This window comes from Cavia porcellus, unplaced genomic scaffold (assembly GCF_034190915.1).
Source record: "Cavia porcellus strain 051 isolate PalLab524CR breed Dunkin Hartley unplaced genomic scaffold, mCavPor4.1 scaffold_28, whole genome shotgun sequence".
NCBI lineage: Eukaryota > Metazoa > Chordata > Mammalia > Rodentia > Caviidae > Cavia > Cavia porcellus.
In genome coordinates, this window is record NW_026947511.1 from 51,114,165 (window position 1) to 51,136,947 (window position 22,783).

At 53.8% G+C, this 22,783-nt stretch overlaps 3 protein-coding genes across 7 annotated transcripts; 1 reads left to right on the top strand and 2 right to left on the bottom strand.

Annotated features, from left to right (window-relative positions):
- Window positions 1-17: 17 nt before the first annotated feature.
- On the bottom strand, window positions 18-10,810 carry Stk19 (serine/threonine kinase 19). Of its 2 annotated transcripts, XM_003473949.4 has the most exons (7): window positions 10,610-10,810; window positions 10,360-10,496; window positions 1,893-1,988; window positions 1,670-1,809; window positions 742-839; window positions 485-632; window positions 18-340 (listed from the first exon to the last, which is right to left on the bottom strand). In XM_003473949.4, exons 1-7 carry the CDS (start codon window positions 10,707-10,709, stop codon window positions 295-297), a joined length of 765 nt encoding a protein of 254 aa, XP_003473997.1. In that variant the 5' UTR covers window positions 10,710-10,810; the 3' UTR covers window positions 18-294. The 2 variants fall into 2 exon arrangements, with proteins under 2 accessions (XP_003473997.1, XP_063095238.1); XM_063239168.1 differs by lacking the exon at window positions 1,893-1,988.
- A 106-nt stretch (window positions 10,811-10,916) lies between these two features.
- Dxo (decapping exoribonuclease) lies at window positions 10,917-13,129 on the top strand. 4 transcript variants are annotated; one of them, XM_013156623.3, is made up of 7 exons: window positions 10,917-11,164; window positions 11,308-11,691; window positions 11,812-12,047; window positions 12,139-12,358; window positions 12,480-12,615; window positions 12,744-12,838; window positions 12,920-13,129. In XM_013156623.3, exons 1-7 carry the CDS (start codon window positions 11,052-11,054, stop codon window positions 13,068-13,070), a joined length of 1,335 nt encoding a protein of 444 aa, XP_013012077.2. In that variant the 5' UTR covers window positions 10,917-11,051; the 3' UTR covers window positions 13,071-13,129. The 4 variants fall into 4 exon arrangements, with proteins under 4 accessions (XP_013012077.2, XP_005005521.2, XP_063095230.1 ...); XM_005005464.4 differs by having other exon boundaries at window positions 10,936-11,164; window positions 11,330-11,691; XM_063239160.1 differs by having other exon boundaries at window positions 10,936-11,136.
- Window positions 13,130-13,170: 41 nt separating this feature from the next.
- Skic2 (SKI2 subunit of superkiller complex) lies at window positions 13,171-22,779 on the bottom strand. The gene is made up of 28 exons (XM_003473951.5): window positions 22,604-22,779; window positions 22,422-22,525; window positions 21,703-21,812; window positions 21,498-21,615; window positions 21,296-21,410; window positions 21,107-21,181; window positions 20,797-20,850; window positions 20,529-20,710; window positions 20,292-20,420; window positions 19,905-20,050; window positions 19,439-19,585; window positions 19,241-19,325; window positions 18,997-19,103; window positions 18,621-18,767; window positions 18,458-18,554; window positions 18,107-18,319; window positions 17,911-18,021; window positions 16,211-16,441; window positions 15,741-15,878; window positions 15,486-15,623; window positions 15,296-15,400; window positions 14,890-15,037; window positions 14,671-14,797; window positions 14,288-14,498; window positions 14,080-14,190; window positions 13,781-13,999; window positions 13,502-13,642; window positions 13,171-13,417 (listed from the first exon to the last, which is right to left on the bottom strand). The coding sequence occupies exons 1-28, from the start codon at window positions 22,623-22,625 to the stop codon at window positions 13,217-13,219; spliced, it is 3,732 nt and encodes a 1,243-aa protein (XP_003473999.2). The 5' UTR covers window positions 22,626-22,779; the 3' UTR covers window positions 13,171-13,216.
- Window positions 22,780-22,783: the final 4 nt, after the last annotated feature.

A 22,783-nucleotide genomic window follows, 5' to 3' on the forward strand; every position in this document is an offset into this window, starting at 1 on the left:
ACACCACTCAGAAAAGGTCGCAGGCAGAGTACTTTATTTGGCACCTCAATGCACACGAGGGCGGAGAACTGGCTCCCTCCCCGCCTCCCAGCAGCCCCAGCTTCCAACCCCAACAGAGCAGCCACAGCGCCTTCTTCCTGGTGGCAGTGGCCCAGGCCTCACAGGTTCCAGCTCCACACCTCGGGGGGCAGCGCCCGTTCGGCTTCTGCACCCATGGGAGCCCACACTTGTCCCAGCTCCCCAGCCTGGGGAGGACCCTAGCCCGCTCTGAGGAGTGCGCCACAGTGAGGGCCCTCATGTCTCAGGCAGGCGGAGGAGGGTTCCAGAAGTGGTGGAGATGCTGCGGGGAGAGACAGTGCTGGAGCCGGCTGCACAGGTGTGGGCGAGGGAGCGCCCGGAGCTTGGCAAGGGGCATCCCCAGGCCCCAGCGCAGATACCAGGGCACTGGGTCCCGCTAGTGAATTCCCAGGGAGATGCGACTCACCAGTCCACCAGCTGGGCTCCAATGAGGTCATGGACATGGTAGGCCAGGCCGAGCCGCACAGCAGCGGGTGCCCGCCGGCCCAGAAGCTCTGACAAGTGCAGCTCCCGGTACTTGGCCCTCCGGACCATGCCGAGGACAGCCTGGCGCCCTGGAGGTGGCCCAGGAAACAGGCAAAGTCAATAAAGCCCAGACACCTGAGGGGCCACTAGAGCTGGGCTGGGCTGGACTGGCTGTGGGCCCGGGCCACAGGCAGGTACCTTTAACAAAGTACTTGATGAACCTCCCAGCTCCCGGCACAGCCAGCCACCAGCTCCCCGCGTCCCGCACAGTGAGGACCCCGGCGTTCACCAGCTGCCTGCAGGCAAGAGAAGTGGAGGGCTCTGGGGACCTCCCTCCTCCCCTCCCCACATCGTATCTGAACACAGAGTCTCTGGTAACAGGGGCAGCACCCTCCACAGAGGGACAGGTAAGAAAACCACGCCGCTCCACTGCCCCTTCCTGGACCGCCCTCCCTCAGCTTTCCCAACCCCAGGCCCCGAGCACCCCAAGGAGCTAGGGTCTCTTTGGGCCCGTGCACACTGACCACTTGCTTCGGGGGACCTGGTTTGGTTTCTGGGACAAGTCTTGCTGTACAGAGCCCGAGACCGGCCTTTTTCTCATTCTTGCCAGAGTGGGGGTTGGACCTTGAGCCTTCGTACCAATCCACATCCTCAGCCCTTTAGTTTTTATTTTCAGACAGGGTCTTACTAACTTGCTAAGTGGCTCAGGCTGCACTTGAACTTGTGATCCTCCTGCCTCGGCCTCCCAGACAGCTGGGATCACAAGCACCACCACACCCAGCGCAGGCTGGCCTTGAACTTGCTACATAGACCAGGTTTTCCTGCCTCAGTCTCCTGAGTGCTAAGATGACACGCATTGCCTCATGGGGCTCGAGGGCTTTTCGATGTGGATATTCGAGAGGATCACAGCTCCTTCTCCATTCTCACTGCCTCCGCACAAGCCGCAGGCATTCCTGCCAGTCCCCAGACGCATTCTGTATATCTAAATGTTCCAATAAAATCTGATTGAAAAACTGACTTAGAAAAAATAAGCATAAGGGACAGACTTTCTCAAACAGGGCTGGACGGGACCGAAGCGGGCAGAGAGGTGCCGGATGCCCGGCTCTGCTGGTCCCTCCAATCTCACGTGATCTCCGAGTCCCTGAAGCCAAAGGTCTTCATCATTTGATCCTGCTGAAAACTGAGGTCCCCACAGGTTGGAAGCACCGAAGTCAGAAACTTCTGCACAGCCACGACACATGGTCGGCCGTCACAGGCCTTGAGGACCTGCAACCAGGTGAGAGAGACATGGTCCCCAGCCAGCCCACCCTACGCCGGGACAGCGGCTCCTCTGGCAAACTCTCACGTACCCTGGTCCTGTAGTCCTCAGTGAAGATGATGCCGTGGGCATCCAAGTCGAAGCCCAGCTGGACGACTCTGATCTCACCCTGCTCTTGAAGCTCCCTCTGCCTCCACACACATGCGGACGGAAAGGAGGGCTATCAGTTTGAGACACTCTGCCCCACCCGGCACCTCGGGCCAGGGAGCTCTTGGTGGCCAGTTCGGGCATTTGTACCACGTGGGGAACAGGCTTTTCCACGGGGAACCCACTCCCCTAGCAGCTGTCTGTCATGGACGTGTTTCCTAAGACAGATCTAAGATAAAACAGATTAAGACGTGACCTGTGCTCAGGGGTCTGGATTCTCAGTAGGTGAAGGTGGAAGGTGTTTTATTAGATAGTATAAAAAATAAAATAAACCACGCCTTCCGCTTGTGAGGACACAGAAAGAACCGAGCCACCTGTTAGCTAAAAATGCGTAGGACGATATTTTTTAATGTCTAAGCATTAAAGAGCTCACATGATAACAGGAACTACCAGATTAATGTAGTAGCTAAAGAGAAGCAGGAAATGATAGAGGGAATGGGGACAAAGAAGGTATTTGCTCAACTATGCAAATCTGTTCCCTGCAAAGCCAAAAATAACTGGGCACATAAGAAAACAACACTCAAAAGAAGCAGACCACAAAAGTCCTGTAACAGGGGAATTATCAGGGAAGATGTATTTTTAATGGTACACAGTTCCGTGGGAGCAGTAAGTCGGGCTGTGAGCAGCATGGTAGGTGGCTGGCAGCTTTAACGTGAGCGTCACAGTGTATGTTCCTGTGTCACGTCATCACACTGGGCCCCATCAATACGTACAATTATTTTGTCAAAAAAGATGACCTTTTTTTTTCCTTCAAGAGCCTATGATCATAATGCTGGAAGAAATGAAAGCCAAGATGGAAAATCTTAATGAGAGGGGAAAAAAAGGAAAGATCTCAGCAGGGCAAGTGACAAAACAGCAGGTCTGAAGATGACCACACAGACATTCTAGAACTGAAAAAGAAAGTAAATGAAGACCTCAACAGAATAAAAAAGTCAAGTAAGCATCTGCATGAAAGATTTTTTTTTAAAAAAAACTAACCAGAACACAATACAGTAAAAAACCCTGAAAATACAAAAGAGTCTAAGAGACCTAAAGGGTACAAAGTCTAATGTATGTTTGACTCCCAGAATGAAAGAAATGTTAGAAATATCTGAATAACAAATCTACAATCACAGAAGTAGATTAATCTAGTTGTCATAAACTCACAGAACAAAATAAAATAATCAGTGAGGAAACATTTTGATAACCTCAGATATTAAAAATCAGCAACTGAATAATACATATTATTTTCAAGATTACTTAGTATTTAGCAAAACTGATCCTATGACACAAAGCAAGTCTCAATAAATTTCAAACTAAATACTGCATACATACAAACAAAAATTGCATACACAATGCAATTTATGTCCAAATCAATTACAAAAAGGTGATTAAAAAATGGCAATTATGACAAACATTTGTAATGAACCCAATGAATCAAATAAAAAGATTGCAAAAGATAGAAAATATTTCTGATAAAGAAATCATATACCAAATCTTGTACATCAGATTCACAAAACCAAAATCTATGAAAAGGAATTAACTAAAGGTAGCCCCAACTTGGAAAAATATAAAAGCATTCAGCTATCACAACAAGACAGACAGAAATACAGTGCCCTAGTTTGTTCCTGCGACTGTAACAAAACCCCCAAAGCTGGCTGGTACAGCAGACATGTGTTTCTCACAGTGCTAGAGGCTGAAGTCCTAGCTCAGGGCAGTGGCAGGTTCCCTCGGTGAGTGCCACGGAAGCAGAAGCTTCCCAGATGCTGCCTGGCTGCCTGACCTCTGAGGGACAAGCACTGTGCCCCCCATGGCAGGAGACGGGCCACGCAGCTCCCAGGAGACTTCATCCGAAAGGCGCCAACCCAACCTCTCAAAGACCCCAACTCTTAACACCACCATCGCTTTGGGGTTTATACCCAGCATAGGAATTATGATCTTTTTTTGTCCCAGGGCCTCCACAGTCTCATTCATGCACTAACGCTGTACTGCACTCTCAGGCCTCAACATGGGTTTTCTGGTTTTGTTTTGATTTGTCAGGCTGAACTCAGAATTCTCCTGCCTCAGCTTCCCTACTGGTGGGATTAACAGGCACGCGTCATCCTGCCTGCCTGAACATATAGGTTTGTTTTGTGGAAACATCTTAGAAGCAGAGAGCCAGCCAACTCTCACCAGACATTGAATCTGCTGGCCCCGAACCGAGACTTCCAGACTGTGAGAAACACATTCAGCTTATAAACTGCCCAGCCGTGGTATCCTGTTACAGCAGCCTGAACAGACTGTGAATACACACATAAGTGGTATAAAGAAAACAACGGAGGGGCTGGGGATTTAGCTCAGCGGCATAAGTGCCTGCTTTGCAAGTGCATGGTCATAGGTTCGATCCCCAGTACCGATTTAAAAAAAAAAAAAGAAAGAAAAAAGAAAATGAGGGAGCAGTTACAGTACCTCCTGAGGACATAAGGAGTTTTGATCTGGGAGAAGTGCATGGGACGTTGGCCATGTTCCACAGTTTGGCCTAGGTGCTGGCTAGCTAGGTATCTCCTTTAAAACCATTCTTGAAATTCTTGTGCATGTTTATGCTTCTTTTGTGTAATTTTTTTTCTTTCTTTTTTTGTCTTTTTGAGACAGAGTCTCCCTATGTGGTTCAGATTAATCTTGAGCTCACTTGTAGCCCCGGCTGGTCTCTAACTTGCAAGGATCCTCCTGCCTCAGCCTCCTGAGTATTAGGACTACAGGCGTGCGCCACCACCTGGCTTCTTTTGTGTAATTTTCATAGCTCTCCCAAAATATAAGGTAATGCCAATACATTAAAAATAAACATTTTGAAACTTCCTCTGCACCGCTTCTACATTCTTCCTCACTCCTCTGTGGTGCTGAGGTGGGACCAATAAAGCAGATGGAGGTGGAACAATCACTGCTGAAGACAGCACAGACCAAGCCGGCACCAAGCCGGCAGAGCGGGAGCCAGCAGGGAAGAGCCCTCTGCAAGTCGCTGTCCAGATGCTGAAACAGGCACTGCGAGGAAGACAAGGAGGCAAGTGGGTCCCTTGACCCCAGGAAGGCTCCAAAGCAAGAAGTGAAGTCCAAGGAGAGTGAAGAGAGAAACTTCGGTGAAGGAGGCAACCAGTGGCACCTTCTCCGAGCAGGGAGAGGAGCAATTCAAACCTGCAGGCATACGTGACAGCTGGCAACCCCAGAGACGAGCAGTGGGAGGGAGCACATGTGGAGGACTGCATTCGCTGAGAACCCAGTCCTCCTGTGGGAGACAGTGACTGGCCAGGAGCCAGCTAGGAGGGGGCTGGCTGAGCTCAGAACTCAGAGCGGCTGCCGGCTCCATCTAGCAGCTCCCAGCTGGGCTCAGGCCACAGCAGGTGCACGGACAGCTGCAGGCCAAATGAGTCTGGTGTCCGCCAGAGGTGCGGGCCTGCTGAGACTATCCAATGCCCACCAAAAAAGCCACCTCACTTGCCGGGACCAACACAGGCACTGATCTGGACTCTGTCTCAACACGCTGTGCAGCAGTGACACACCTGGAAGCGGACTTTTTTCTTGTCTCTATTTGTTTTTCATCGTGGTGGTGATGGGTTTTTCTTTTTTGCTTTGGTCTTTTCATCCTTCATGGTTTGATCTTGTTTTTGTGAGTGTGAACATGATGTCTGGCCTCTTTGTAGCTATGGTTCTCTGCTCTTCATCTCTTCCCTCTCTTTCCCTCCAGTCTTCTGCATCAGTTTCCCAAAGTTACCATAATTCCCTTTTGTCCATCAACCTTCTTGTAACCTCTTCCTCTTCTTCCATTTCTCTGTTTTCCCCTTAACCCATCGAGTTTTAACCGTAAGGGTAAAACTGACATATTAAGGACTTATATACTGCATATATTTTCTGCTGTTAGATTTTTTTTTAATAAAACCACAAATCTAGTTCATACTGTTAAAAGCGGCAAATTAATGGTTAGCTCAGTTTGTCATTTTCTAGGCTATATTTGAAGGTAATGGTACCATTACAGCTAAAAGTGATATAATTGTTCTAAACAGCTGTTCTTCCTAGTATTCCATTACTGAAATTGTCTAAGGGTTACAAAAATACAGTGACACAGTGCCAAAGAACCAGGAACTAGGCCAAACAAGGAGCACAAGCAGCAGCCTCTTACCTCCAACAAACTGAAGAGGTAGGATCTTCCAACAGTCAAAACCCAAAATCTAGCCATGCCTGGAAGTTAACTGCGAGAAACAGTCACTACCTAAGGATTCGAACCATTAGCAATAAAGCAAACCACCGTGGCAATTTATAAACATCATCCCAGGAATTAAACTAAAAAGAAAAGAAGAAGATACTTAAACAAGATGCAACCCCTGATATCCAGTTCACCAAAGGCAAACCCGGCGGGCAATGAGATGGAACAATCCGAAAGCCTCCACCTGGCCTCTGTGAAGTGGTAACAACAAAGCAATTGAATGAGGCTCTGGAAAAAAATCAAATCAGAAAAAATTTCTCAAATAACTGCAGAGACAGTATCCACAGTGAAGACCATGCTTAGTGACTCTAGAGCAGATACAGACAAAAAATAGACTACCTTAAGAAAATTATAGAAGTCATGAAGCTTAGTAGAAGAAAGAAATGGAATCCATAAGGTACATTCAAGCAGATGTCCAGGAGAATAAAAATTCCATTGAAAGTATTTGCTACAGATTAAGCCAATGCAAGGACAGGATCTCAGATTTAGAAGACAGGCTTGCAGTTGGTGATCATAGAAAGGAAAATTTCTTAAAAATACCAAGGGACTATGAAAAATCGATACAGCAGCTGCTAGATGAGGCAAAGAACAGCTTAAGATTAATTGAAGTCAACAAAAAAGCAGAAGACAGCACAAATGATATTAAAAAAACACAACATCTTTCACAATAGCATCCAAGAAAAATGAAATACCTAGGATCAACTTAACAAAGTGTAGGGAGCGGCACAACAGCCCCAGTGCTGCCTCCCCAGGGCTCCCTCCTATGGGCACATAATGCGCCTGCCTACATTAACCATAATCCTCTCCTGCTTACGTCACATACCCGGACATGACGATGACCCATCAGAAACCATCCCGTAGCCTCTTCCTGTCCCACCAGCCAGCCCTTGGCCCATAAAGGATCCGACCACTTCCTGAATAAACAAGACTTGATTGGACTCCTCAACTTGTCTCAATCTCTCTTTGTCTCCCGCCCTGTCTTATTCATCCCCGTTCCCCCTCCAGGTATGTACCCCATGGATTGATCCGCGGGCTGGATCAACAAAGGATGCAAAAGACCTCTACGCTGAAACCTACAGTACTCTGAAAAAGGAGACTGAAGAAGATATCAGAAAATGGAAAGATGTCCCTTGCTCTTAGGTAGGAAGAACCAACATAGTGAAAATGGTCATATTTCCAAAACTGTTTTCAGATTTAATGAAATTCTGATCAAAATTCCAATAGCATATCTCACAGAATTAGAGAAAACAATTCTAAAATTCATTGGGAACCAGAAGAGACCAAGAATAGAAAAAGCAATTCTGGGAAACATACTAAGCCACCTTATCTTTGACAAAGGTGCCAAACACATTCTCTGGAAGACTCTAATAAACAGTGCTAGAAAAAATGGCTCTACATGTGCCAAAGATTAGAACTGGACCAGTATCTTTCACCATACACTAAACTAAATTTAGAATGGGCCAGAGATCTAAATATTAACACAGAAATATTAAACCTGCTAGAATATGAAATACTTAAAACTCTTGACATTAGTGTAGGCAAAGACTTTGTGAATAAAACCCCAATCATAAAGGAACTATCACAAAGAATCAACAACCGGGATTTCACCTTAATACAAAGCTTTTGCAAAGGGCTGGGGATTTAGTTCAGCAGCATAAGCGCTTGCCTTGCAAGGGCATGGTCGTGAGTCCAATTCCTGGTACAAAAAAAGAAGCTTTTGCATAGCAAGAAAAACCACATAGAATAAAGAGACAACCCACAATGTGGGAAAAAAACATTTTCCAACTGTTACTCAAAGGATTACTACTGAGAACATATAAAGAAGTTGAAAAAATCAGATCTCCTCAAGATGAATACATACATCTCAGATGAATATAACAGCAAATATATGAAAAAAATGTTTAGCATCATCAGTCATTTGAGAGATGCAAATTAAAACAGCATTGAGATTCCACCTCACCCTGGAAAGAATGGCTATAACCAAGAACTCAACCAATAACAAATGTCAAGAGAGCTGTGGGGAAAAAGGAGCCCTTCTCCACTGTTGGTGGGAGTACAGACTGGGGAAACCACTGTGGAAATCAGCGTGGAGATTCCTCAAAAAACTAGAAATGAAAGTCCCATTCAACTCAGATATTCCTCTCCTGGGTATCTTCCCAGAATAATTAAAAACATGATACCAGTGATGTATGTGCACCCATGTTTACAGCAGCATGATTTGTAATAGCTGTATCTTGGAAACAATCTAAATAGACATCAACCAAGGACTGGATAAAAAGATGTGGTATTTGTATATAAGTACTATTCAATGATAAAGAAGGATAAACTGGAGATTTTTATACATAAATGGATGCAACTCCAGACCATGCTCATAAGTGAAATAAACCACACACACGTGTGTAAACATCATATTGTCTCCCTAGCGTAAGAAGCTAAAGAGTAAATAGATCTAAAATGTACAACAGATATTGTAAATGGGAAGAAGCTTCAAAAGGAAAGACACTGGGGTGGAAGAAATGGAGAAAAGGAAAAGAAAAGCAAATATATAGATAGTTATACTACCAATTTCTCCTAGTTCACTGAAAAGAAAGGTTTATGTTAATATTGTTTGGGCAATTAAATGCCAATCTTATATTTTGAGTAGCTAATTTAAAAATAACCATATGCAATGTATCAATTACTGTTAGCCTCTTATTATGTTACCAAATTTTTATTTTTTCTCTTTAAAATAAAAATAAACATTTTTGGGGCTGGGGATTTAGCTCAGCGGCACAAGCGCGTGCCTTGAAAGCAGGCAGTTGTGAGTTCGATCCCTGGTACTGATAAAAAGGAAAAAGACAAAAAAAAAAAAAAAAACTTTTAAGGAAGTGGATCCATCTGACTTGCTTCCTCATGTGACACTGGGGTGAGTTTCAATTCTCCTTTTTTCTTACTAGCTAGACCCAATAGACAGATTTCAGATTTTATTTGAGCTCTTCATGGACCATTTCTTCCAGCCACTAACAGCCCCTACTGTCTTTTTTTTTTTTTTTTTTTTTTTGTATCAGGAATTGAACTCATGACCTTGCACTTGCCAGGCAGGTGCTTATCGTGCTGAGCCATATCCCGGGTCCAACCCCTACTGTCTTAAAAAAAAAAAAAAAAATCTCTAGTTTTATAATAGGCTTCTTCCCTGGCTTTCAACTCAAGCTATTTCTTCACAGCTTCAGAGATTCCTCTTCCTCTGCTTTCCCCTTTATATCAGTGGATATAAATTTTAAAGCACATTAAATGAAAGCTGTAGTAAAAATGCAGGTCCCATATCCCATCTTAAGAGAGCTTAATTCATTAACTTTGGAAGAGAGACCCAGGAACCTTTCTCTGCCTTCTACATGTTGTCTCCCAGATTGTGGATTTGGCCTTAGTATCTTTTCACTCCAAAACCTGGGGTCCTTAACCTTTAATTTCAGATTCACTACCCCCCCCTCCCCATATGATAACTAGTCTAGTGCCCTGCATGCATCACCTAAACTGTAAAAAGCTTACAAGTCGGGGCTGGGGATTTAGCTCAGTGGCATAAGCACCTGCCTTGCAAGCAGGCGGTCGTGAGTTCAATCCCTGGTACCGATAAAAAGGAAAAAGACAAAAAATAAAAAAAGCTTACAAGTCACTCTTGCACCCTTCCTACTGATCTCCCTCACATTCACTCCTCCCTAACTTAACTTCCCGACACTGGCCCAAAATGCTGTCCAACCATCCGCCTATCACATTCGCCTTCGGATGCTCCGCAAGCATCTCTAACTCAACGTGCATGACGCACGTCGCCAGCCTCCAATTACCTCGGGGTGCTCCTCCTCCTCCGTTTCCACTACCCGATCTGTGGCTTCCCCACGCTCCACACTCCTCACTGCCGACCTCCCCTACTTTAGGGCTTCACCAGCTTTCAGCTGCAAGACGTCGCGCCGCCTCCCACACGGCCGATGCGCCGTCCCTGGTTCACAGTCAGACATCGGCCCGCGCGCTCCCTGCCCACCAAACCCCAGGACATTTTTCCCCCAGGGCCGCGCTCTTCCATTTCTCGGACTGGGACTAGCGCTTGCTGCACGGCTGGCGGGCCAAGGCCGCGAGGCAGGGCCGAAGCCGCTCCGACGTCCCTCACCAGCTGCCGGTCGGCCGCCGTCCGGTCGGGCACGAGGCTGTACACCTGGCTCCTCAGCACGATGGGCGGCAGCGCGTCCTCGAACAGGCCTCGAGGGAACAGCTGCACGAGCTCCGCGAGCGCCGCGCGCGCCGACCCTGGGCGGAGAGACCGGGTCACCGGGTCACCGGGAAGGGACGGGACGAGGCATTGGAGGAGGGACAACCGTGAGCCCCGATTCTCCCACTAGCCCCCGGGCTGCCAAGGTTACCCGACTCGCCCCTCAGAGGGTCCGCGTGCACAGGCCCTCGCTCCCGCCGCCTCTTCAGACCCAGGGTTTCCGGGACCATGCGATGCCTCTTGCGACTCATTCCGGGATTCTACGATACCAGAGCAGGAGCAGAAATTGAGGGACGATCATGGTAAAACACGCTCTTCCGGCGCGGGGCAGTGACGTAACTGTGGGCGTCCTTCCTTGCCGGCTTCACGGCGCGATGACGGAAGAGGCGTTCGCCAATCGTCGCTCGGGTCGGAGACCCAAGCCGCTTCCGTCGAGTCTCCCCGCGCCGGCCGTTCATTGGCTCCCACTGAGAGCTGTCGCGTCGCACCGGCTGCGTAGGCAGTGGCGCTAACAAATGGGTCTCAAAATCTTGATGCAAACAGCCGCCCCACCTTTCCTCTCCTCCGAGGGCTTTGCCAAACGTCGTCGCTGAATGATTGCGTCATCGGAAGCCGAGAAGCCACCTTTCGTCCCTCTCTGGCTTCTGATGTCCTGCCTTGACGTCATCGCCCTGCGAGGTACAAGTCAAGGTTGGGGGATTTGGAGGTAACTCTTGCGCTGCGCCCTGATTTCCTTCCTGTCCTCGCTGCATTGGAGGATCTGGGGGATGCGGTTACAGGGCAAGAAGAGGCGGGCTGGGGACTTGGCCTGGCTGGGTTTGAGGGGCCGGGTGCTAACCTGCTTCGCAGAGTGGAAATTTTGTCCGCTCAGGACTTCATGGAGCCCAGAGGCCTCAAGAGAAAAGCTGAGAAGACCGAGGTGACTGAGCCCCAGAACAAACTCCCCGGCGCAGCTCCCTCCCTGCCCACTGAGCCGGCCCTCTACTCCGGCCCCTTTCCTTTCTACCGGCGCCCCTCCGAACTCGGCTGCTTCTCCCTGGACGAGCAGCGCCGGTACCACGGAGACGCCAGAGCCCTGCGCTACTACAGCCCGCCCCCCACCAATGGTCCAGGCCCCAACTTTGACCTCAGAGACGGATACCCCGATCGGTACCATCCCCGGGATGAGGAGGTCCGAGAGGGGCTGGACCACTTGCTGCGCTGGCTTCTGGAGCACCGAGGCCAGCTGGAGGGGTGAGCTGAGCCAGCTGCAGGAGGACTCAGACCCTGGAGGGAACCCGGGCTCTGACGAGGGCGTGGAGCAGCTGAGTGGGCGTTGTCCCACCCCTGGACTCTTTAACTCTTCCTTCTTAGGTGGCCCAGCTGGCTTGCAGGGGCTGTGGTGACGTGGCGGGGGCATCTGACAAAGTTGCTGACCACACCGTATGAGCGACAGGAGGGCTGGCAGCTGGCTGCCTCACGGTTCCAGGGGACGCTGTACCTGAGTGAGGTGGAGACGCCAGCCGCTCGGGCTCAGAGGCTGGCTCGGCCTCCCCTACTCCGGGAGCTTATGTACATGGGTTACAAGTTTGAGCAGTACATGTGCTCAGGTGAGGGTTGCCTCTGCTCCCCGCAGACACTTCTCACTTCCCCAGATCAGAAGCCCCCACCCCTCCTGCTGCTGCTTCTTTCCTTGTGCAGACAAACCCGGAAGCTCCCCGGACCCCTCTGGGGAGGTTAACACCAATGTGGCCTTCTGCTCTGTGCTACGCAGCCGCCTAGGAAGCCATCCTCTGCTCTTCTCAGGGGAGGTGGACTGCACAGACCCCCACGCCCCATCCACACAACCCCCCTCCTGCTATGTGGAGCTCAAGACTTCCAAGGAGATGCACAGCCCTGGCCAGTGGAGGGGCTTCTACAGGTTCAGGGCAGGGGCAGGCGGGCGAGTGCCTGGATTAACACCTGGGCAAGGGATGGGGGTGAGGGAGGGCAGAATGGAGAGCAGAAGAGGGGTCCCGCTGACCCCTTGCATCTCCTGCCAGACACAAGCTCCTGAAATGGTGGGCTCAGTCGTTCCTTCCAGGAGTCCCAAATGTTGTTGCTGGCTTCCGTAACCCGGAGGGTTTCGTCTGTTCACTCAAAACATTTCCTACCATGGAGATGTTTGAACATGTCCGGGTAAGGCACTGTGTCACAGCTGTATCCAGCCAGCCCCTTCCCACAAGACCTTGGGTGTGTCATCCAGGCTGTAGTGTGCTCTGCCCCCATCCCTCGCCGTCAGCCCTCTGCTCTTCTGTCCTCTCCAGAATGACCGTGAGGGCTGGAATCCCTCTGTGTGCATGAACTTCTGTGCTGCCTTTCTGAGCTTTGCCCAGAGCACGGTTGTCCAGGATGACCCCAGGTGAGGCATTTGGCTCTGTCCTCACTTCGTGACCCCGGAAGCTCAGCCTCCAGCCCTCAACCCTCACCTCATCTGCCCTAGACTCGTCCACCTTTTCTCCTGGGAGCCCAGAGGCCCAGTCACCGTGTCTGTACATCGAGACGCCCCTTACGCCTTCTTGCCCACATGGTACGTGGAGGCCATGACCCCGGACCTCCCATCACCCCCTAGGACGCCGTCCCCCAAGGACTGATGCTGCAGAGGGGCCGATCGTGTCTCTGTGTAGATAATAAACACGTGTTCCTAAGCGTTCTCCCCGCTGTGTGAGCTCAGTCACCCCGCCCGACAGCCCATGCACACCAGCGGCTTGCAGTTTTATTACTACTTTCCCCGGGGCATTCACTGGGTGTAAAGACTGGCTGCAAAGACAATGTCTCGACGTAGCAAGGTGGCTGCCGTCTCCATCTTGGCACCTAGCACAGGCTCCCCAACCAGGCGGGCTGCACCACGCAGTGAGCGACACATCTCAGCCAGGCGCTGGATGCAGCGGACCACCAGGCCCTCGGGAGTCCCCGAGAGCCCCGCCAACTCCGAGAAGGGCTGCAGGGAAGGCAGAGTAAGGACCCGAGGTGCCTGGCCTGTGCCGCCCCTCCCCAGCAGCCCACCCCACAGCTGGGTACTCACCATGCCCCGGGCCCACTCATACACAACCTCCACCAGCCCAAAGTTCAGCTCCCCCACAAATTCCTCCACCGTCTGGCTCAGGCCACAGGCCACCTGGACCTCACCAATCCTCTGGGCCACGGCCCGGACTCGCTGCACGCCCTGTAGAAAATGAGAAAGTATGGCCTATCTGCTGCCCTGGGGAGGTCCACCACCTCCTGAGGAAGCCGCCACACCTGCCCCAGGGTGCATGGAAGACTGTCAGTGCTGCGGCCCAGGACGGGGTGTAGGGGTCCCTACCTGCTTGAGGGTACTCGGGAGTTGATCCCCAGGGTCCCCGGGGCTCTGGCAGACCAGGCCCGACAGCAGGGCGGCTATCTCCTCGGGCCGCAGGGCACTCAGTGCGTTGTCGAACATCAGCTCTGTGAGGAGCAGCTCATGGCTGCTCATGGCGCAAGCCACCCGCCCGGCCAGCTTGACTGTGCCCGCCTCGTCCACATAGCCCAGGGTTCGGAGCACCTGCCAGAAAGGGTGGGCGTTGGGGAGGCTGCTGGCCTGCACCCATGCCGCCCGGGCCCCAGCCATGGCCCTAGCCCCACCTCTACGCGCTGGTGGTACTCTGGCAGCAGCAGCAGTGACTGGTCTGACAGCAGGAAGCGCAGTCGCTCCATCTCCTTCTCAATCTGCATCCGCTCCCGCAGCTTCAGGTACTGGGGGGACACAGCAGGAGCCCGCAGCTCCTCCCCCTCAGCAGCAGTGGGGCCAAGGGGGCCCAGAGAGGAGAGGCCCCCACCACGGCACAGCTACCTGGGCAGAAAAGCGGGGGCTGTGCACGCACTGAGCTCCCTGGATCAGCTCCTCCAGCTTCCGGGCACGGAGCCCACCCTCCACCACTGCCACATCCTTCAGCTGCAGGTCATTGACAGGGTCAAGCGTGGGGGGTCCTGCTGGGTGGGCCTGGGCCAGGCGCAGCAGCTCCTGCACGGCGGTGGTCACGGCCGGGATAGGTGGCTCCTTCCTGGAGGGGCAGCAGGTTCTGAAAACTAGGGCACGAGGCTTCTTTGCCATCGGAGCCCCCTCAGCTGGGGGAGCCTTTCTCAGGTCCCCACAGGTCATGAACCCCCAAGGGAAGCCACCCCCACCAAGCACTCCACTGTTCCTGCCCCAGAAGAGGCCCCCTGCACTCCGACCTGAATTTTGGTTGCTGTCTCTTGCTGAAGTCCTCCAGGATCTTCTCCCCGTTCACCCGGAGCACCTTAGTGGTGATGGCTGCCACGTCTCCCGGCTGGAGCTTGGCCACAGTGTGGTCACAGGGCCCTGGAGAAAGCGCAGCGGCAGGTTGGACCTTGCTATGATGCTGGGGTCCTGCTCCCACTGCCTTCAGGAAGCCAGACGGCTACCTCACTCACCTTCAGGCAGGAACAGCTTAAATCCCACGAGATCATCAGGCTGGGGCACATCCGGAGTGGCCGGGCCCCTGTCCTGTGAGTCCATGGACCTGGGCTTGTCACACAGGACCAGGGTAGTGAAGACTCTGCTGGTGGAGCTGGAGGAGACCTGGGGAGAGAGACGGGCCAGGATGCTGGGATGTGAGAATCGGGCACCCGGGCAGGGACCAGATGCCCATCCTCAGGCAGGGACCAGTACGTTGGGGTAACCAAACCACACAGTTCAAGTGGGTTCCCAGGGGGCCAGGGGAAAGAAAGTGGGCAGGAAGAGGTGGTGATGGCGAGGAGAGCACTGCAGAGGCCGCAACCTGCCCGGCCAAGCGGGAGCACAGCACCGGGGTCCCCTCCCAGCTGCCGTGGCCCTCACCTGCAGGATCACACCCAGCGCATGGTGATGCTCCTGATTCTTCACGACCACGACCCGTCCCACCGAGAGGGACTTTAGCCCGTTCACAGATTCTACGATGCGCCGCTGCAGGGCAGGGATGCAGATCTGGAGTCTGCGTGTGGAGCCCCCGTGCCCACGCACTCCTCCCCATACTGCACGGCCCTTTCACCTGGATCATGCTCCGAGTCTCTGTCAGCTCTTCACCCCAGCTGTAGTAGTCAGGCAGGTCAGCCAGCTGGCCGGCCACGTCGGGCTCCTCCAAGGAGCCCAGCTTCTTGGCTAGTTCAGCCAGAGCCTGCTCGTGGGCCTGAGCGGAGGGGAAGGCGGTGAAGGGGTCCCGCCTGCCTTCACCCCACCAACCTCCCAACGCCCAGCCTGGCCTTCACCCTCCTGCCAAGCAGAAGGTTCACCCCAACCTCCTCACCTTGCTATCCTTTCGAGACGGGAACTCAGAGAAGCTCCTCTTCATCATATCCTCCACCCTGAGGGCGTCCACCCGCAGCAGGTTGAGGATCATGGTGTAGGTGAGACGGAACTGGGACTGCAGCTGGGACGGCTTCCCCTGGAGCCCAGTGGAGACGCGGGGGATCGGGTGAGGTCTACGGCTCCCCAGTGGCCCGGGCTCTACACCACGGGCCTCAGCCAGCCCACTGCCCACCGCCTTGATGACCAGAGACTGCAGAGTGCCGCCGCCCAGGTCACAAGGGCCCCATCTAGCTCTGTTGGGGCGACGAGAAGCAGTTAGAGGGGTGGGATCGCATCTCCTCCCCGTACGGGGCCAGCTCCTAACTCACTTCTCCCAGGCCAAACGGAGCAGTGTGGGGAGAATGGGCAGAGGTGGGAAGAGCACCCATGCATGGCTGGGTCCTGCGCTGCAGGCCTCCCGCTGCTCACCATCATCATTCGGTGCAGGTCGGCCATCTCGGGTACTCGGCCCTTGCAGAGCAGGATGACGGTACCCGTGGGGTCCAGGCCCCTGCGGCCCGCGCGCCCGGCCATCTGCACGTATTCCCCGGGCAGCAGGTCCCGGAAGGCCGAGCCATCGTGCTTGCGCATGGAGTCGAACACCACAGTGCGGGCTGGCATGTTCACACCCATTGCAAAGGTCTCGGTGGCAAACAGAACCTGGGATGGAGGAGAATCGAGGTCTGCAGAGGGGTCCAGGGGTGCACCCTGCACCCAGCCACCTCCCTCGCGGAGGACTGGTAACCCGTCAGGACCTGGGGATCTCATTTAACACTCAAGGCTAATTGAGTTTTTTACTCATTTTGCTTATGAGGTTGCTTATTTCTTTCTTTTTGCCCCTGTATCCCGATCCAGACGTGTTTCACAGTTGCTTTTTGTGGGAATTCAGTGTTATGCAGAATATGTGATTTATAATTCTCAGGACAGTTACATAGCTCATTGCTTTCTTTCTCTCTTCTCGTCCTCTGATGGTTAAGTGCTCACTGTCCTCTCATCTCTTCCTTCACACAGCGTCTGACCATCCATCCACATTCCTGTGGTTATAATCTACCCATTGCTTTAATGTTTTTGAGACAATGTCTTGCTGTGGATCTCAGGCTGGCCTCAAACTCAGAGCAGTCCTCCTGCCTCAGCCTCACAATTGCTGGGATTACAGGTGTGCGCCACCATGTCCTACTACCCATTATTTCTGAACACTGCAGAATCCTGTGGGGTGCATCCCACATTAACCTACCCTTACCCCAATGAAGGGCATCCTGGTACACAGACAGCAAAGGAAAAACATAAATACGCCCTTCACAGCCTGGTGAGAATTTGTTTGTGTCCTATACTCAGCAATAGACATAGAGCATGCGGTATTTATTTTGCTGAAATATTTTCCCCACAGAGAGGAAAAATAGTGCCAGGGTGCACCCCAAACTAGCTCTAGGTGAACAAGGAGCTATAGGGGCCCAGAGTCACCTCTGTCTCTGGCCCCGGGGAATCAGCCAGCTTCGGAGATTTTGCCAGTGTGACAGTGGTAGAGGCCCTAACTTGTAAATACTTCCCTGGCATTTCTCATTACTAAGCACTTTTTACATGCTCACTAGCTGTTTGGGTTTCTCTCCCAAGATCTCTTCTTTATAGCCCATGCATCCTCCTTTTAAGAAAGGAAGCTCAAAGTTCAAAGATAGGCAGTTTGTCTAAGGTCACACAAGGAGGGTATGGTAAAGCCAAGATTTAAACCCAGGCAATCTAGATCCAGAGCTCCACCTCTTTTTTGTTTGTTTTTTGGTTTTTTGAGACAGGATCTTACAATGCAGTTCAGGCAGGACTTGAACCCACTAGGTAGCCCAGGCTGGCCTCAAACTCATAGTGACCTTCCTGCCTCAGCCTCCCAAGTGCTAGAATTACAGGTGGGGTTTTTTGTTTTGTTTTTTGGGAGGTTTTTTTTGAGACAGAGTCTCACTATGTAGGCTAGCCTTAAACCTCGCTATGCAGCCAAGTGGGCCTCTTAACTCACAGTGATCCTCCCGCCTCAGCCTCCCAAATGCTAGGACTATAGGCGTGCACCTCCACACCCTGCTTCTTAACCACTGTGCCATCCTGCGTGAACCCAAGGGGCACCCAGCTAGCACCAGTGTGCACACCTTGACCAGGCCACGACTGAACAGCATCTCCACGATCTCCTTAAGGATGGGCAGGATGCCGCTGTGGTGCACACCCAGCCCTCGGTGCAGGAGCTCGGACATGTGCAGGACCTGCAGGAGCAGTGAGGCAGCCCACGGTCACGGTCACAGTCACCACCGGGTCTCCACGCCCCGCCCCACGTCCCCAAGGCCGTACTTGGGGCAGCTGGCGGTCAGAGCCACGGAGCCTCGCCAGGCAGCGCTGCAGGAAGAGGTGGATCTCGCTCTTCTCCGAGCTGGTGGTGAGGTCCAGCGAGGTGAGGCCTGAGGCCTGCTCGTCGCAGCGGCCCCGGGAGAAGGTGAACACCACTACTGGCAGCTGGGCCCGGGTGCGGAGGGAGGCCAGCAGGGACAGGTACACACCTCGGTCCTTAGGAAGGAGCAGAAAGGGGAGGGAGGCGGCACGGGAGTCAGGCCAGAAGAAGCGAAGCAGAGTCAGTGAGGCAGGCTCCGGGCCAGCACCAGCACAGGGGAGCTGCAGGTGCTGGTGGGTCCTTCCCCACCCTACCTGTGCAGGGCCGCCCTGGTGCGTGGGCTGCTTGGCCCCGAAGGTCTGCGCATGTTTGCTCATCCTCTCCTTCTTCGCCTCCACGGCAGCGTAGTACCTAGGCGCAGGGCAGGGAGCCATCAGGCCTGGCCGGTGCAGCTGGACCCCACAGCCGCGGGCTTACCCCTTGGTGTGGAAGGCCCCACGCGAGTCCAGCAGCAGGAAGAGCTCGCCCTGGGTCTTGGGGCTGTTTCCCGTGAACAGGTAATGCTCCAGCGGGATGGGCCGCGTGAGTGTGCTGATCACGTAGATCTGACGGCGCTTCAGTCGCCTGATGGGGAGAAAGGCCAGGAAAGGGAGGCGTGAAGAAACCCCCATCTCTGCCCCTCTCCGGCTCCCCACACCCTGCCTATACACAGGGACACGGAGAGTCAGCCAGGAAGGCCGTCCCTACCACCCCATCTCGGGGTTCTGGGCCTGAGGGGGATCAGTAGCCACCCCTCCCCTTTGTCCCCCAACTCTAAGCCAAGAATATACAGACCCTCAGGACCACGCCTCACCCAATCCAGTCGGCAAACTCCAGGGCGTTGGGCACTGTGGCGCTCAGCAGGACGATGGAGACGTGGTCTGGGAGCATGATGAGAACTTCCTCCCACACGACCCCGCGCTGGACATGGGGAGCCGGGTGCTGGAGTCAGTGGGGCTGCCCTCCTGCCCCGGGGAAGTGGTGGGCTTCCACCCAGGACGGACGAAGGCACGAGGTCAAGGTGTGTGGAACAGGGCAGCTGTTCCGCTAGCCTTTACCTCAGCGTCGTTGATATAGTGGACCTCATCGAAGATGACCCACTCCAGGTCCCGGATGACATCTGAGCCACTGTACAGCATGGAGCTGGGAGCAGACGCGAAGGCTGACGCCCAGGGCTCCAGCTCCACCCTCTCCTCTGACAGCACCAGCCCAGGCTCCCTCCACGGCCTCATCCACCCGCGCAAACCTCCGCTCACCGAAGGATCTCCGTTGTCATGATGAGGCAGGAGGCCTCGGGGTGCAGCTGCACATCCCCCGTGAGCAGCCCCACATCCCCAAACGTGTTTCGGAAGTCTCGGAACTTCTGGTTACTCAGAGCCTTGATGGGCGAGGTGTAGATGGTACTAGGGAGACAGCAGAGTCAGCCAGGTTCCTTTGCACACCTGTCAGGGGGTCCTTGACCCAGCCGAGCCCTTCCAGATGTGCACCCCAGAGGTTCAGCGGCTCCCCTCCTAACCGCCTTCACACCCTCCTTCAAAATAGGACCCCAGTGAAGTTCCATCCCAATGACCTGCCTAAACTTCCAGAGGTCACCTTTCCACTTCCTCCCCGCCTGCACTCCTGCCTCCGGGATGAGGGAGAACTAGGGAGGAGATGGCACCCAGGCAGGAGACAAGAGACAGGAGGCCAGCTAGGGAAGGGACACCCAGAGGCCACCAGTACCGCGTCATGTGTTTCTGAGCCAGGGCGATGGCATATTCAGCCACCACCGTCTTTCCCGCAGATGTGTGAGCTGCGACGAAAACAGAGTTGTGCTGTTCCAGGTGCAGGATGGCCTGTTTCTGAAACACGTCTGGCTCGAATGGCCACTGTGGGAGAGAGAAGTGGTGGGGGTGGGGGGCATGGGAGGGGTCTTCCTCTGTCCTGCTCCTGGCTGGGCAGGGGGGAATAGAGAAGGCTGGGGCCGGGAGAGGCTGGGATGGAGGACTGAGGCTGCCTGGACCGTGTCTGGCCTCTGGCGGAAAACACAGACAAGGGGTGCACAGGGGAGCAGGATGGGGACCCAAAACACCCGGAGGTGGGGGGTTTGTGAGGACAGGGCCACAGTACCTGGAAGGCTGGATGGGGAATGAGGCGGTAGAAGTCACCAACAGGGGAGGTGACATCCACAGGCACGGCCCACTGCTCCTGAGCTGGAGGGCTGGGAGGCGCTGGTGGGGCCACGACTGGGGACGCTTCCTGGAGAAATCAGCCGGAGAGCCTTCGGTGCCCGCTTCTCCCCACCAGCCACCCCGCCTACCCTCCTGCAGGATCCTTTTCTCACTTCTGTCACCCATAACCACTAACCTTCAACACCAGGTCCTCCAAGCTGCTTGCTCGAGCCACAGGAGCGCTGCAGGAAGAGGCCGGACCCACATCTTTGCATTCTTCCGTCTGTCCTGTTTCGCTCTCATCGTCACCCCCACCCAAATCCAGAGGCTCCAGCAAACGGCTGAGGCTGAGCAACCCAGGAGCTGGGGCCGGGTGATCTGAGGGCAGGGCAGAGGAGGTGACCTCATCACCACCGTCTCTATCTGCAGGAGGAGGGCCCCACCATGAAGTGTGAGAAACTCACCCTGGGGGGCAAAGTTCACCCCTTTCTTGAAGCCAGGTGGGACAGTGAGAAGATCTGAAGACCAAGGACAGGGAGACAGAATCAGGGCCACTGCATGCAGATGCACAAATTACACATCATACAATGCAGCATTCACAGCGTAGCCAACAGGTGCATCTCCAGGGGCTTTCCCGTTGCTGGCAGTACAAAAGGGATGCTTTTTCCTTTTGCAGTTTCCTAACTCACAAACAAATGGAAAGGCTCACGGCAGCCCAGTGACAGGCCCACCTGGGCGCCCTCTGCTGGGCCCAGCTACAGAGCCCCAACTCACCTTTCTCGAAGTCTATCTCCTCCTCCGCCTCCTCACGTGTGCTCAGGTCTGTGAGGGTGGGCTCATCCATCCCGCCTGGGGAGAGGGCAGACAGACCGGGATTCCTGGGATGACAGCAACACTGGACAGGCAGTGAACCCTGGAAACTGAGGGCCCCCTATCCCACCACCCTGTCTCCACCAGGGTCACCTGGCCAGAAAGGATACTGTGTCGGATTCCCCCACAGAGACTGGGAGGCTGGCGCTGGAGGGCGGCGCAGAGACAAGGAGCTCGTGGCTGACAGGTTCGTGTTCTCCAGCAGGACCTGACGAGAGATGAGAGCCTCAGCAAAGTGGAGCTTGCACCTGACCTCCATCCCCCAACTCTGCCTCGCACAGCCCTGACCCCTGACCTCCTTGTAGCCCAGTATCTGCCCTGTAGTGGGGTGTCTTTGGGCCTGAAGGTCTGATGGGACTGGAGCCCCCACAGCAGCCAGGAGAGACCAGGGGTCTGTCTTCCTCTGCCATTTTCTGGAGAGAAAGGACGGAATTTTTAAGTCTTTCTTCTCCCTGACCCAGCTTCCTTCAGCACCCCGCTGTCCTCTCCTGGCTCCTCACCGAGCTGCATGCTCCACACCATGCAGAGGGAGCCAGGCTGGGGACGCCAGAAACAGCTGCTCTGCTTCCTGCTGCAGATCAGGGGCACAGGGAGGAAGGCCATGGGGAAGCTGGAACAAAGCACGAGGAGAGGTGTTAAGACCAGAAAGAGGTCAAAGTGTGGACAAAAGAGGAGATGGGATTTGTGTTTCGATTTGAAATGGTCATGGTCCCACAGAGACAGGCAAGGACTGTCAACCTGAAGCAGTAGTTTCCAGAGGCTGTCCCAAAGCTACCTACTACTCAATTAGCTGGGCCACTGGTTACCAATGATTTTAGATCTCAGACTCACAGAGGTTAAACCTGGGAATCTGTTTTTTGAAAAAAAAAAAAAAAAGCTTCCCTGCTAATTATGAGGCCTGCTTTAAAGCTGAGAATCGCTAGTTTGAAGAGTCCCGCGCCTACGTGAGCGGACCTGTGCTCACAAAGTCATCTCAGCGAAGACACACCCTGGTGCTTGGAAAAAGGAGGTAGAAGAGGCACAACTAGAAGAACAGCTCGGAGCTACGCTGTCTCCTGCACTGTCCGTCCTGTTCTCACGTGGGCTCCAAGCCACAAAACTCCAGTGAGCAGCGATCAGTGGGGACACAGGGTAACCAAGCCATGCTGGGTCCCACTGTGAGAGTAGAGGAAGTTTTGGGCACAATGCGGGTTAAAAGTTAGGGTCAAAAGTCACTCACGGTGCTCTCTGGAGCCCCAGGCACGTTCAGCAGCTCCCAGCGCCCTGTGCATCCCAGTTCCACAGCCCGAAGGGGCAGATTCAGGGGATCTGGGGGAGGTAACACTACAGGGGAAAGATCAGACGTTAGAGGTCAAGAGTCATTAGCTTTCCACTACTCTGTTCCACCTTCCTCGTCCTCACCAAGTCGCTCTGTCTCAATCATGCTGGACCCACCGCAGTGCTGGGCAGCCCGGAAGTGCAGCGTGTAGCCACGAGTAAGCCCCGCCCCGGATCGGGCGGAAGTAGAGCCGACTTCCGGCGCACACCCCTCCAAGGCGCTGGTACGGGCGAACGGAGGGGCCAGCTTGATGCGAGAGAAGG